Source organism: Caenorhabditis remanei, chromosome IV (assembly GCF_010183535.1).
Source record: "Caenorhabditis remanei strain PX506 chromosome IV, whole genome shotgun sequence".
In the NCBI taxonomy this organism is placed as follows: Eukaryota; Metazoa; Nematoda; class Chromadorea; order Rhabditida; family Rhabditidae; genus Caenorhabditis; species Caenorhabditis remanei.
The window spans coordinates 7,693,401-7,706,385 of NC_071331.1; the positions used below are offsets into that span (position 1 = coordinate 7,693,401).

A 12,985-nucleotide genomic window follows, 5' to 3' on the forward strand; every position below is an offset into this window, starting at 1 on the left:
CAACCTCTCTGATCAGAGACCGAAGACGAAAGTCACACTCTCAAAAAAGAAAGAAACTTATGCACCAGCCTAATATGTATTTGGAAAAGTAGCCTAACGAGGGAGTGTTCCAGACGTAACTCACTAGGGAAGGCCCTCGACTCGGTCTGGAGTTATAGGACGTGACCTATATCATTGGAAAGCTGAGAACACGCTGATTCCAAATATATATTCAGTTATTGCCCTCGAGGCCTGGTATTCGAGAAAAACGAGGTCAAAGTTTGAACCCTTTGACAAGTCATTACCTTTCCGACGTGTGAAAAATAAAATAGCGTGGTGTGGGATGTAGTGAAGGGGCATGGCATTGGGAGGGGTGTGGGTTCGGTTCCCGGTCACGCCAAATTTTTTTTGAATTTTTCAATCAAATTTTTAGATTCTCTAAACAGGTCTGCCACACTTTTTCAAGATTTGGATTGTGATTTATTGATTTTCATGTAAAAAATCTAATTTTTAGAAAAATTATTTTTCAAAAATTTGTCCATCATTTGATGGTCCAAAAGTGGTGAAGTACTCGGAAAATTTTTCTCGGCTTTTTGTTTCAAATAGTTTCTGTTTACGTAGGTAGTCAGCTTTCAAATTGGCTTAAGATGAAATTACCAAGAGATATGTTGACGTAGGAACAGTATTTGTACCAAACTTGTCACGGGCCGGGATCAGATTTTTCTCTACCCGGGGGTTTGAAATTCAAAGTTTTTTGCACTACCTTTTATGGTTTTTTCCCGAAAATATGACTATACACACTTCATAATTCAATCAAAAGCTAGTTATGCAATGAAATTGGATTTTTAAAATGCACATTTTTTGAAGGCAAAAAATTTGATCAAAAAATAGGTTCCTTTTTGAAGCCGGGTCGTGCCGTGCCGAGCAAAAATTTTCTGTTTCTCAAAATTATTGATTTGATAAGCAGATTGTTAAACTTGTTCAAGTTGGTCACTATTTTAACAGCTTTTTCTAAACTTGAGATGTAAATAAAAAACATTCGATTGCTGGATTTTTGAGCTTCACCAGATAAATTTCGATTTTCTTTCAAAGTTACTGCTTCACGGACTAATCAATCATTAAAAAATGTTCTTCGTTTCTTCTGGTCAAATATCTATTTTCTGATCTATCCAACTGTTTCAACAACTCATTCTAAACTTGGAACTAGCCCTAAATGTGTTACGCTTGTTTTTCATTCGAATTCTGTAAAAATTCAATTTTCATCGCGGAATCGATTGTGAACTTCACCAGATAAATTAAAATTTTCGATTTTTCTTTCAAAGTTACGGTTTCAATGACTAAAGAAATGTTCTGTTATTCGAATTATAGTCAATTAACAAAGTTTGATCTCAGACTATTTCTACTTTCCTTATCATCGAATATCTATTTTCTGATTTATCCAACTCTTTGAACAACGCATTATGTACTTGGAAGTAGACCAATTTTCTGAACGAAAAATTGAATTTTTCGAAAATGGTGAATTTTTGACTATTCCACAGAATTCAATCAAGAAATTAGATTTTTAAAATGTAAAAAATGTTTTATTCAAAACATTTGGTCTAGAAATAGGTTATTTTTTGAAACCGAGCAGGGAAAAATCTTTCTGTTTCACTAAATTATTGATTTGATAAGCAGATTGATTGTTACGCTATTCGAATTTGCCGATTTTCTAGATTTTTTTACTATTTCAGAAACTTATTCTAAACTTGAGATAAAAATGAAAAAAAAACATTAGATTCTGTGAATTTTGAGCTTCAGCAGATAAATTTTTCTTTCAAAATTACTGCTTCACTGACTAATTGAAGTCTCCAGTACTATAGTTATAATCAGTAATCACACGAAATTTTCTCATGACGGATTTTTTAAAGTCTTCTGTATCTCGTTGTTTGGTCTTGTCGTCGCAATAAAATAAAACTATATCATTGAAGCATTTCCCGGAAAAAAATTCACAAAAAACGGAAAAACGTGAATTTTCTGATCTACCCAACTGTTTCAACAACTCATTCTAAACTTGGAACTAGATCTGAATGTATTACGTCCTCCGTTCCAAATACATGTAAAAATTCAATTTTCCAGATCATCGCACCATCGAGCACACAGCCCGGCAAGTTTCGATTGAACGAGAGCGCGCTGAACTCAGTACTCGGGCACTCGGCATGCGCCAATAAGAAAGTGAGTCATTCTGTCTTTTGTGATGCTGAAATGTAAGAAGAAAAAACAAGGTTTTTGTGGATGATACTTTGTTCGAAAAAATCGAAAATAAATAGTTTGTTGGGTGGGAAGATGTTGACTTCGACTTCTTAACGGCGGGTTCCGTCCTCGAAGAAGATTCCTCCGTCCAAAGCGCAGTACCTGAAAAGAGATGGGATTGTTTAAGGGTCTTATAGGTTCAGGGCTCATTAGTCCCGAAAAAAGTCAAAACTGGGAGGCCAGTGGCTAAAAATAGAAAAAAAAACTCACTTTGGACAGATTCCCTTCTCTCCTGGAGTACCGTCTTGTCCTGGAGTTCCTGGCTTTCCTGGCTCTCCGTCCTTTCCTGGCTCTCCTGGAGTTCCTGGCTCTCCCTTTGGTCCTGGTGCTCCTGGAGCTCCGTCGATTCCGTTGGATCCTGGTGGTCCTGGTGGTCCTTGTTGTCCTGGCTGTCCTGGTGGTCCTGGTGGTCCTGGAACGGCTGGCTCAGACTTGGCTGGTGCTCCTGGCTCTCCTGGTGCTCCGGCTTGTCCTGGTGGTCCTGGTGGTCCTGGTGGTCCCTTTGGTCCTGGCTCTCCTGGCGCGGCGTCTGGTCCCTTTGGTCCTGGCTCACCGGATGGTCCGTTGTCTCCTGGAATTCCTGGTGGTCCTGGTGGTCCGGGTGGTCCTTGTGGGCATGGTTGGCATGGTGGTGGAGTGGTTGGCTCGCAAGGCTGCTGTGGTGGACGTCCTGGAGTTCCCGGTTGTCCTGGTGCTCCTGGCTTTCCTGGCTTTCCAGGCTTTCCTGGTGTTCCTTGTGGTCCTTGTGGTCCTGGCAGACAGCATCCGGCGCACTGCTCGTTGTAGGTGGAACGGGCGGTACGGTTGGCGGCGAGTGGGAGCTCGCGGATCGAGTAGACCGAGTTCCACACGTCCTTGGCGGATCCCTTGCAGGCGTAGAGCTCCTGGTGCATTTGGGTACGCACGTGTTGCACGTAGTTGTACACCATTGGGAGGGTGATGCAGACCTAGAATGAAAACGTTTGGAAAAGTTTTAAAAAAGTGTGGAGGATAGAATTTTTCAATGTCACAGTGGCAAGTCGATATTTTTCTATTGTGAAAGTTCTTAAAATTTAGAAATTGAGCGCAAAAGAGAACTGATCGAAATTTCTAGAAAAGAAGTTATAAGAAAGTTATAGCTTTGCCCAAAAATTTACTGTCTCAAACTTGTATCAATTCTAGACTAAAATTAAATGTCACAGTAGCTCTGCAGCAATTGTCGGAAAAAATGCTTACCGAAAGAACAGCCATGGCTGAGAAGCAGACGGCGGCATAACCGACGAAGCGGTAAGCCTTAATCTTCGAATCAATGTCCATTGTTAGGCTTGGTTGGAAGCTGTGAACAGACCGATGATTTCAACGCATTCCGCGCGTTTTATACGCGATGTGAATGCGGGTGCCGAGCCGGCTGCTTAGCCAGTCCCAGCACGAATATCTCCATGATGGGGGTACTATCTCGTTTCTCCGTTGGAGACTTTCTTAGAAAGTTCACCGGCGGCTAGGCGTTGGAGAACAGGTATTTCGGTTGGAGAGGGGGATTCGGGGGAGAGAAAAGGGGGGAAGAGGAGAGAGACGACATTCAGGCGTTGCCCCCCATCTTATCTCTCTTCACTAATCATCAATTTTTGTATCGCTAAGCGGGTTGATGGATAAATGTTCAGTTGTTGAGAAAAAGGGGGAATTGGGTAATAAGAGAATGAAAATATTATGGTTTTGGAGTGGCTTAGCATAAATCTTGAGCAAATTGGAATCAATCGTTGAAAATTTTTTAAATGAAAATTTAGAAATAGTGAAATATGTTTAATGATAAAGTAAATAATTTCAAATTTAATTTTTTTAAGTATCTGTAAATTTTCATTTACGTTCTAGTGGATGCTTAATGGTTCAACTTCAATTAGTATCACTCTTACATTAATCATGAAACAGCGGGATTTCTATACTCTAGATGATATCTCGATAGTCTGCGGAGGAATAGGGAATGGATAGAAAACAATATAAGAGGAGTAGAATTTCAAAAGTTGGCGATTTTCGTGAAAAAAACAGTAATTTACGTTAAAATGTGTAGTTTTATACACTTTTAGACAATGATGCTTCTCGGTGCTGGAATTTCGGATAAAACTACAGTTTTAGAACGCTTCTACGCCCAGCATGTGGAAAGTGTAGCCAAATTATGGAAATATACGAAAACTACTTTATTTTGATTTTAGAATGCAAATTTTCACTTTGACCTATTAGTTTGTTAAAGAACTTTATTGAACAGAAAAAAAACAAAGATACTTGAATAAATAAAGAAAAACACGTGAACTACAGAAAATGAACATGTTCAAATTCTGTAGTTTAAGGAGAAAGCTACGTGGACTACAGAAAATGAACATGTTCAAATTCTGTAGTTTAAGGAGAAAGCTACGTGGACTACAGAAAATGAACATGTTCAAATTCTGTAGTTTAAGGAGAAAAAGACGTGGACTACAGAAAATGAACATGTTCAAATTCTGTAGTTTGAATAGAAAAGGGATAAAATAAACCCATTGAATGTCAAAAACCAGTATTGTATTATTAAAGTGGAGTGTTGAATCCGGCCATGAAAAGACTTTGTAGTGATGAGTGAGTTAGTAGAATTATCTGAAAAGAACAACGGTTTACTACGTCTCATCAACATCAAACTAACATAATCGAACAGCCAAAATGGTAGATTTCGGATATTTTAAACAAGTGTCTTGAGAAAAAATCTGAAAATTAATTTGTTTCGTCTGTGCTTCTTTCCTGATTTCAAACATACATTTCCCTCAATTGAACTGACATACTTTCGACCGACAAAGAGACAACATAGAAAAATATCCGTTCCATGACAAAAATCAAGTATAACCGTATGCATTGTATGTATAAACCCATTATTAGAAAAAAAATCAGATTAGCTGAAATTACTTCGAGAATTAGATTACTTACCGCTCCATCAACCCAGAGAAATTGGAAAAACATAATTTCAAATGCATTGACAAAATTTTTTGAAGGAATAAAACATGACACGTGTCTTTTTATTTCTTCAGAGGAAATGAATCTAGAGCACGTTCCAAAATTTGCGACGTGTTCTACTAAAAGAGTGAGCGTGCTATTGTTGTGTTTAATTCATTTTCAAAACGCATACATTTAAATATAATCCTTTTTCCAATTTCTCTGGGTTGATGGAGCGGTAAGTAATCTAATTCTCGAAGTAATTTCAGCTAATCTGATTTTTTTTCTAATAATGGGTTTATACATACAATGCATACGGTTATACTTGATTTTTGTCATGGAACGGATATTTTTCTATGTTGTCTCTTTGTCGGTCGAAAGTATGTCAGTTCAATTGAGGGAAATGTATGTTTGAAATCAGGAAAGAAGCACAGACGAAACAAATTAATTTTCAGATTTTTTCTCAAGACACTTGTTTAAAATATCCGAAATCTACCATTTTGGCTGTTCGATTATGTTAGTTTGATGTTGATGAGACGTAGTAAACCGTTGTTCTTTTCAGATAATTCTACTAACTCACTCATCACTACAAAGTCTTTTCATGGCCGGATTCAACACTCCACTTTAATAATACAATACTGGTTTTTGACATTCAATGGGTTTATTTTATCCCTTTTCTATTCAAACTACAGAATTTGAACATGTTCATTTTCTGTAGTCCACGTCTTTTTTCTCCTTAAACTACAGAAAATAAACATGTTCATTTTCTGTAGTCCACGTGGTTTTCTACTTACACTACAGAATTTGAACATGTTCATTTTCTGTAGTTCACGTGTTTTTCTTTATTTATTCAAATATCTTTGTTTTTTTTCTGTTCAATAAAGTTTTTTAACAAACTAATAGGTCACGTCAGCAAAAATAGAAAAATCAGCAATGAATTTATAGGAAAATACTGTAAATTTGGTTTTCCTTTTTAACTTCAAGAATTCTTGTATTATTATACAGCTAATTTATGGTTTCCTCTCCTCATGCAAAAACCTGGATTGGCTACAGAATATCACAAAACCTATCGAATTATGGCCGAAAATAAAAACTTTTGAAATTTGACCCTTCTTATATCATGAATAAAGTAATGTACTGATTATTATAATCTATTTTAATGAGAGTGAAACAGTGGAAACTTTTTTTTAAAGAAGCTGTTTCTGTTCGTTTTCAAAAAGTAAAAAAGTTTTCTACTGAATTTTTGACAAGATAATTTATAATTTCTAGGTTTTCGGTTCAATATCAGTCTTAGAAGTTGCGTTTGAATAGCCTTATAAGTTTTTGTATCGCTAAGCGGGTTGATGGATAAATGTTCAGTTTATGAGAAAAAAGGGGAATTGGGTAATAAGAGAATGAAAATATTATGGTTTTGGAATGGTGCATAAATCTTGAATAAATTGGAATCTATCGTTGAAATTTTTTTAATGAAAATTTAGAAACAGTAAAATATACTTATTTTATGGCAAAGTACATTGTGAAAGTTCTTAAATTTAAATATGTTTTAAACATACCTGTCAATTTTTCTATTTCTGTCTTGCAATTATTGGATCCTATTCCAAATTGTTTCATTTCAATTAGTATCACTCTTACACTAATCATGAAACAGCGGGATTTCTATACTCTAGATTATATCTCGATGTTGCTGGTACTCTGCGAAAGGATAGGAAACCATTAACTAATGTATTGATTATTATCATCTATTTTTGATGAGAGTGAAACAGTGGAAAATTTTTGTAATTACCTGTTTCTGTTTTTTTTTATTAAAAAAGAAGTTTTCTGAGTTTACTGACAAAAGATTTCATGCCAATTTTTTCAAAATTATGTTTCAACATGAAATATTAAATCTTTAACAAAAATAAAAAACATATTTAAGGTTTCATGTCTAACTAGTAAATTGAATTTTTTGTACTCCTGCCAGTTTTATGAAGTCGGACTTAAAAACTGAAAAAATGAAATTAAGTCTCTGGAATGAAAGGTGAGGCATATATTTGAACACGTATATATATACCTTATTTGTCACTGGCAATCAGATAGACATGGTCTCCCAAATACCTTTTTTCGAAAATGACCACTTTCTGATTTCATGAGAAGTGCAAATTTTCACATTTTCATTTATAGTAATTCGGGAGTCACAGCTGGAAACATGAGCCTGGTACCTTTTATAAAGCCTTGATCTATATCTTGCGATTACACTTTAGTTTGAAAAGATTGCTCTTGAATTGACCGAGTTACAATGTCTCGAAGTGGTTCAACTCGAGAAATTCGAAAAAATCGAATTATGTCTGCCATTCTCTGGAAACTTAAAAGGGGCACGTAATATTTTTATTTTGTTCTAGTTGGGGTAAGGGCTATCATTTCCCAAAATATCTAAGAATTCCCAGCGTATCACCTTGGGTCATTCCCATGTGAGTGAATTGTTTCATTTTAGTCAAAAGTAATCTCACACTTGTCGTGAAACAGCGGGATACCAATAGATGCTATCTTGATGTAGTTGATCTCCGAATGATTGATAAATGGATAGGAAATCGCCCCACAATGGATAGAAGTAAGTAATTTAGTTATTCCCAAAGTCCATTTCTGATGAGAGTGAAATAGTGAAAATTGTTTTTAGGAAACCTTTTTAAAGTTGTATTCTTTTCTAGAAAACAAGTTTTCTACTGTCTCAATTTCTTCTGAACGTTTTGACAAACAATTTTCTTTCTAACAATAATTTCAATGTTTTAGTTCTCAGTATGAAAAGTACTGTACTGCTGGCTGAATTTCCACTGGGCGAAGTTATGCTAATTCACTGAAAATGGTTCCTTTTCAATTGATAGTACTTTCCCACTCACCATGAAACAGTTTTATTCCGATTCTCTAGATGTTATCTCGCCGTCGCTAGTGGTCTCCATCAAGGTAATGAATAGATAGGAAAACTATGTAGAGAAAAGTGATGTAGTAATTATGAAAATCTATTTCTGATTAGAATAAAACAGTGAAAAATGTTCTCAAAATTAAGATTTTTCTATTTTTTTTAGAAAAAAGTGTTCTACTGGCTCAATTTCAATTGAACTTTCTGATAAACAATTAAGTTACTGATTACAACTTGCTGTGAATAAATCCATGTTCAAACAGTGATGTTTTTTTTAGAGAAAATAATTATGGTGGTTTACGAATGAGTAGTTAATTTCTGTTCTCCAATAACCTGAAATGTAGTTCATAGTGGTGATTCTTGATACGAATCACCCTTTCAATTTTCATGAACACCGCGAAATGTATTTCCATTAAACACGTCTCAACTTCTGAACATAATGAGAAGGTTTGTCTTTTACAGAAAACTATTTTGAAGAACTTAATACTTCTACAAACATTGTCGTCAATTTTTCTTCTTTCAATCAGATAATTTTTTTCCGTTCATCACGAAACAGTAGGATCCCGATAGATCTTATCTCGCTGCGGGTGGTATGGGTGGAGAAATGGGAATCCGAGGAAGCGGGGGGTCATTCAAAGATATACTGCTGTTTCGGAAATAACTCAAGTTTTCGAGGGAATTGTAGTAAATCAATATTCGAGACATTATTCAAACGATTGTCCGTTTCTATATTGGTTTAACTACTAGGATTTTAGATTTATTACAGTTGGCACTGCATTTCTTTTGCAAACAAACAAATAAATAATATTTTTTGCAGGTAGTGATAATCAGTGTAGCTGGTGCATTCCGTAAAGGAAAGAGCTTCCTTCTGAATTTCTTCCTCGAATACCTCTACAATCTACACAAATCTCAACAAAGTGATAGTTCACTCGAATGGTTGACTGATGATTGTCAACTACATGGATTTCATTGGAGAGCCGGAGTCAAGAGGGATACTGTAGGTGAGTTGGAGTTTGAGAAGTGTATTATGAGCTCAAATTTTTCTGTGCAAGGAAAGCCCGTCCCGTCTCCTACGTCGATTTCTTGCGGCAGTGTTCAAAAATTGAACGCATCACTGAAATGGGAGTGGGCGTGTCCACCGAGTGGGGGCGAGTGTTCCTTGCACGGAAAGATTTGAATTCAAGATAATCGTGTGATGAAAATATCAATGAACAAAAGATATTTCAAAAAAATGAACCGCTTATAACAGTAATTACCATAATTGCAGGCATCTGGCTATGGGGTGAACCAATTATGATCGAATCGGTGACGGGAGAAATGTTCGCTGTTCTATTGGTACGTTATCAGTTATCAGTTTATATAGTCCTGGATTTATAAAAAACTGTATTATATTCAGATGGACACCCAGGGAACATTCGACAACAATTCAACATATCAACAATGTATGACGGTTTTTGCACTATCCACAATTGTTAGTAGTGTACAGGTGAGTTTCTGTTTCAGACAGGTATCAATTATAACCAGAGGTATTAATTATACCTGATGACACACAAAAGTTATTTATATCGAAAATATGGAAACTGACTTTCAGATATACAACGTAGTGGACAATATTCAAGAAGACGCTCTTCAACACCTCTCACTTTTCGTGGAATACGGTAGAATGGCTATGGAACAACCACATAATTTTGGGAAGCCCTTTCAGGTTTGATTTTGATTATCTTAATAGATATTCTCGACTGTCTAGTTTTAAAACAACCACCTGAAACACTATTCATTATTCCAGCAATTAGTATTCTGTGTCCGAGATTTCAAAAATCAAGAGGAATACGAATTCGGTGAAAACGGGGGAACCGACTTCCTCGACAACATTCTGCAAACGAATCCAGAACAACCGGAGGAAATAAAAGCAGTTCGCGAGTTGTTGAGAGAGTATTTCGAGGATATTCAGTGTTATTTACTCCCACATCCTGGATATAAAGTTGCAGAACGACAGAGTTTTAGAGGGCATGTTAAAGGTTAGCTCTATTATTACCTGTTTTTACTGATTGTTCAAGTTAAGACAAGAAAAACAACATTGCGTCTGAAACAGAAGTGTTTTTAACTTTATTACCATCGTGTTCTCGTTATTCACTGTTTTCCACATAGCATTTGGTAGAGAATAGTATACGAATAGTATAGGTTCTTATCGAAGCGAACAACTTTTCTGCAAGCCAACAAAATTTCAATTTTGTACTATTCTCAGTGTTGAACAAGAACTGCAAAACGAATGAGGTTCCTATTGTCTATAAACTAATTTTATTTCTTCTTGGAACCTTTCTGAATCAGAGAAATATTTTCCGAAAACTTGTCAAACTTCGGCACCGCCCGGCCTGGATGAAAAAACTGTGCCCATTTTTGACCAAATTTTTAGAATTTTTAGAAGATTTTACATCAAAAATCCAATTTTTGATGCATAAACTGCTTTTGATTGAATTCTAAGGTATTGTCAAAATGCCACTTTTTCGAAAAACAATATTAAATTTAGTTGAGAAATTTTTGAATTTGAACCCCCGAAAAATTCCGATTTGAGACCGGCCCGTGACAATTTTGATTTTCCGTTTCAATTATTTGATAAATAAATGTATTTTTGAACGGATAATGTTTGGGACGGTCCAAAGACTACTTTATAGAATTTCAGAATTTTATGTTTCTCATGAAAGTTACTGTTAGACACGAAAGAACGATAAATCTGAAATGTCTCAATTTTCTGTAGAAAAAAATGTTTTGTCACAGTAACCTTCTCATAAATATGCGGAGCTGTAACTGACCTGAAATGCATTACAAATATTTACCTAAAAAAATACAAAATCTTTATTTATTATACTGATTCAATGTGCACTTAAAATAAACCTGAGAAATATAAGTTATTGATAATATCAAAGTCGAGGTATTCAATTTATTTCAGATCTCCGCCCACTCTTCCGTGAAGAACTCAAGAAAATGGTTCCCAACCTACTAGGACCCCATAATTTGAAACCGAAGATAGTCAATGGAAAGACTGTAACATGCCGTAAAATGATACAATATTTCAAAGAATACGCGGCATCATTCGACGGAGAAACCCTTCCACAACCACAAAGTATTCTGAATGCAAATGCAAAGTTGATATGTATTGAGGCGGCGCATGAAGCGAAAGTGAACTATTGTCGTGGAATGGATAGATCCACGTATGGAACAAGAATGATGTCAGAGAAGAAGTTGTTGGAAGCACATATTAAACATGGAATCACTGCATTGAATATTTATGATAAATGCCCCAAAATTGGATCAAAAGAAGTCAGAAGTCTTCTACTCGAAAAGCTTCAGGAGGATATTAATGTGAGTTTTTTATGGTTTGCTAAAAAGTCTTCATTACAACTAAAACTCAGATACATAAAAATGACTATTTTGAAACAGTATTCCCAAAATTTATGATGGGGTCAGTTTGTTCTTCAGACGTTGTAATTCTTGCACACCGGTAAATGATTAAAATACTGTTTAAATATGAATTAATATCGTCTGCATCCCTAGTGTCAGTTGATCAATTCCATTATTTAGGTTCATCTCTAAACAATTCTTGTAGTGATAATAAAACGACTTGCTATGAAGAATGCCGCCTTCAATACCTTTGCTGTGGTGGTATAATTTTTGCTGTTTCATTTTTCCGACAATTCAGAAACTTATAATTCTCTAGGATACTGTCCTTTTACCAATGACATCATCAGAATTCCTCCATTGTTAGATCTTACATATTGTATGAGAATTTAGTTCAAAAACTGCAAAAAAGCCTACTAAAAAAAAAAAAAACCCCCCTAAATACAGTTAAATAAAGTTTATTCTAATATTCTCTGTAGGAAAATAGTAGCAAATGTTCACCGTCACGGACCACGTGTTTTTCAGAGCATCTTTGCATAGGAAACCCGTAAAATCTTTAGAGACTGTGAGTGAGTGTTGGAATCAACCCGCTGAAATCAGCGAAAATTTTAGCGCAAAACTCAAAATAAATTATTTTATTTAAAGTTGTAAATCATTTTTCAGTAGAAATAATCTGAAAGGACTTTTTTTTCGATCGTTAACTAAAGTTCACAACTTCACATACATAAAAATGCCTATTTTGAAACAGTATCCTTACAATTTTCTACTCAATTAGTTTTTATCTACTCAATTAGTTTTATTATGTTTCAGTAGAATTGATCTCAGCAATACTTGCGACGATCGAAAAATGGAGTGAAATTGGGTGAAAAATGGTATAAACCAGCTCAAAAAAAGACCGATTAAGCTGCATATCAAAACTCTACAACGAGCAGCGAACTGAAAAACATTAAAATATGAATCTGCCTTGTGGAATGCGGCTAATTTTAGTAATTATTCCCAGATCTTCCTACTGAAATACGCATTTTTGTCACGTTCTGGACATTTACGAAAATACTGACTACCCTTGAAAAACCATTGAAATTTCAGGCAGAACTGGAACGGTACAAAAGATTAAACGAGGCAAAGAGAGTAACAGGATGTGCATCTGCAATGTTGGCATGTGGAGATTCTGTTTTTCTGGGAATCGGATTGGGAAGTGCTGCCAGTGGAGCTATTGCAGGTAGGAGTTGTTGCATTTTAACTGAAAATTTTTATGTTTCATCGACTTCACTAATTGACCAAACAGTATTTTATTTTATTTCACTTTCAGGTGCAGTTCTAACCCTGCAAGCAGGCGTCGTCAGTCTGGGAATTGTGGCCATCCCAATATCTCTGACAACTCTATTCTTCATTTGGGCATATGTTTGGACGAAACCGTGCTTTGAGAAGATTACGAATAAGAATAAATAGATATTCAAATATTTCTTTCGAGATGAATCCATATCACAACCGGTTGAT

At 35.5% G+C, this 12,985-nt stretch overlaps 3 protein-coding genes across 3 annotated transcripts; 1 reads left to right on the top strand and 2 right to left on the bottom strand.

The window, feature by feature from the left end:
* Positions 1–2,318: 2,318 nt before the first annotated feature.
* Positions 2,319–3,564, bottom strand: GCK72_012757 (uncharacterized protein; the record flags this gene model as incomplete). The annotated part of the gene is made up of 3 exons (XM_053729377.1): positions 2,319–2,370; positions 2,479–3,215; positions 3,484–3,564. The coding sequence occupies 3 exons, from the start codon at positions 3,562–3,564 to the stop codon at positions 2,319–2,321; spliced, it is 870 nt and encodes a 289-aa protein (XP_053584149.1).
* Positions 3,565–8,479: 4,915 nt separating this feature from the next.
* Positions 8,480–12,937, top strand: GCK72_012758 (uncharacterized protein; the record flags this gene model as incomplete). The annotated part of the gene is made up of 9 exons (XM_053729378.1): positions 8,480–8,539; positions 8,910–9,093; positions 9,360–9,427; positions 9,489–9,578; positions 9,684–9,797; positions 9,879–10,110; positions 11,040–11,452; positions 12,575–12,707; positions 12,798–12,937. 9 exons carry the CDS (start codon positions 8,480–8,482, stop codon positions 12,935–12,937), a joined length of 1,434 nt encoding a protein of 477 aa, XP_053584150.1.
* GCK72_012759 (uncharacterized protein) lies at positions 12,571–12,969 on the bottom strand (the record flags this gene model as incomplete). Its single annotated transcript, XM_053729379.1, has 2 exons — positions 12,571–12,728; positions 12,792–12,969. 2 exons carry the CDS (start codon positions 12,967–12,969, stop codon positions 12,571–12,573), a joined length of 336 nt encoding a protein of 111 aa, XP_053584151.1.
* Between the last annotated feature and the right edge of the window lie 16 nt (positions 12,970–12,985).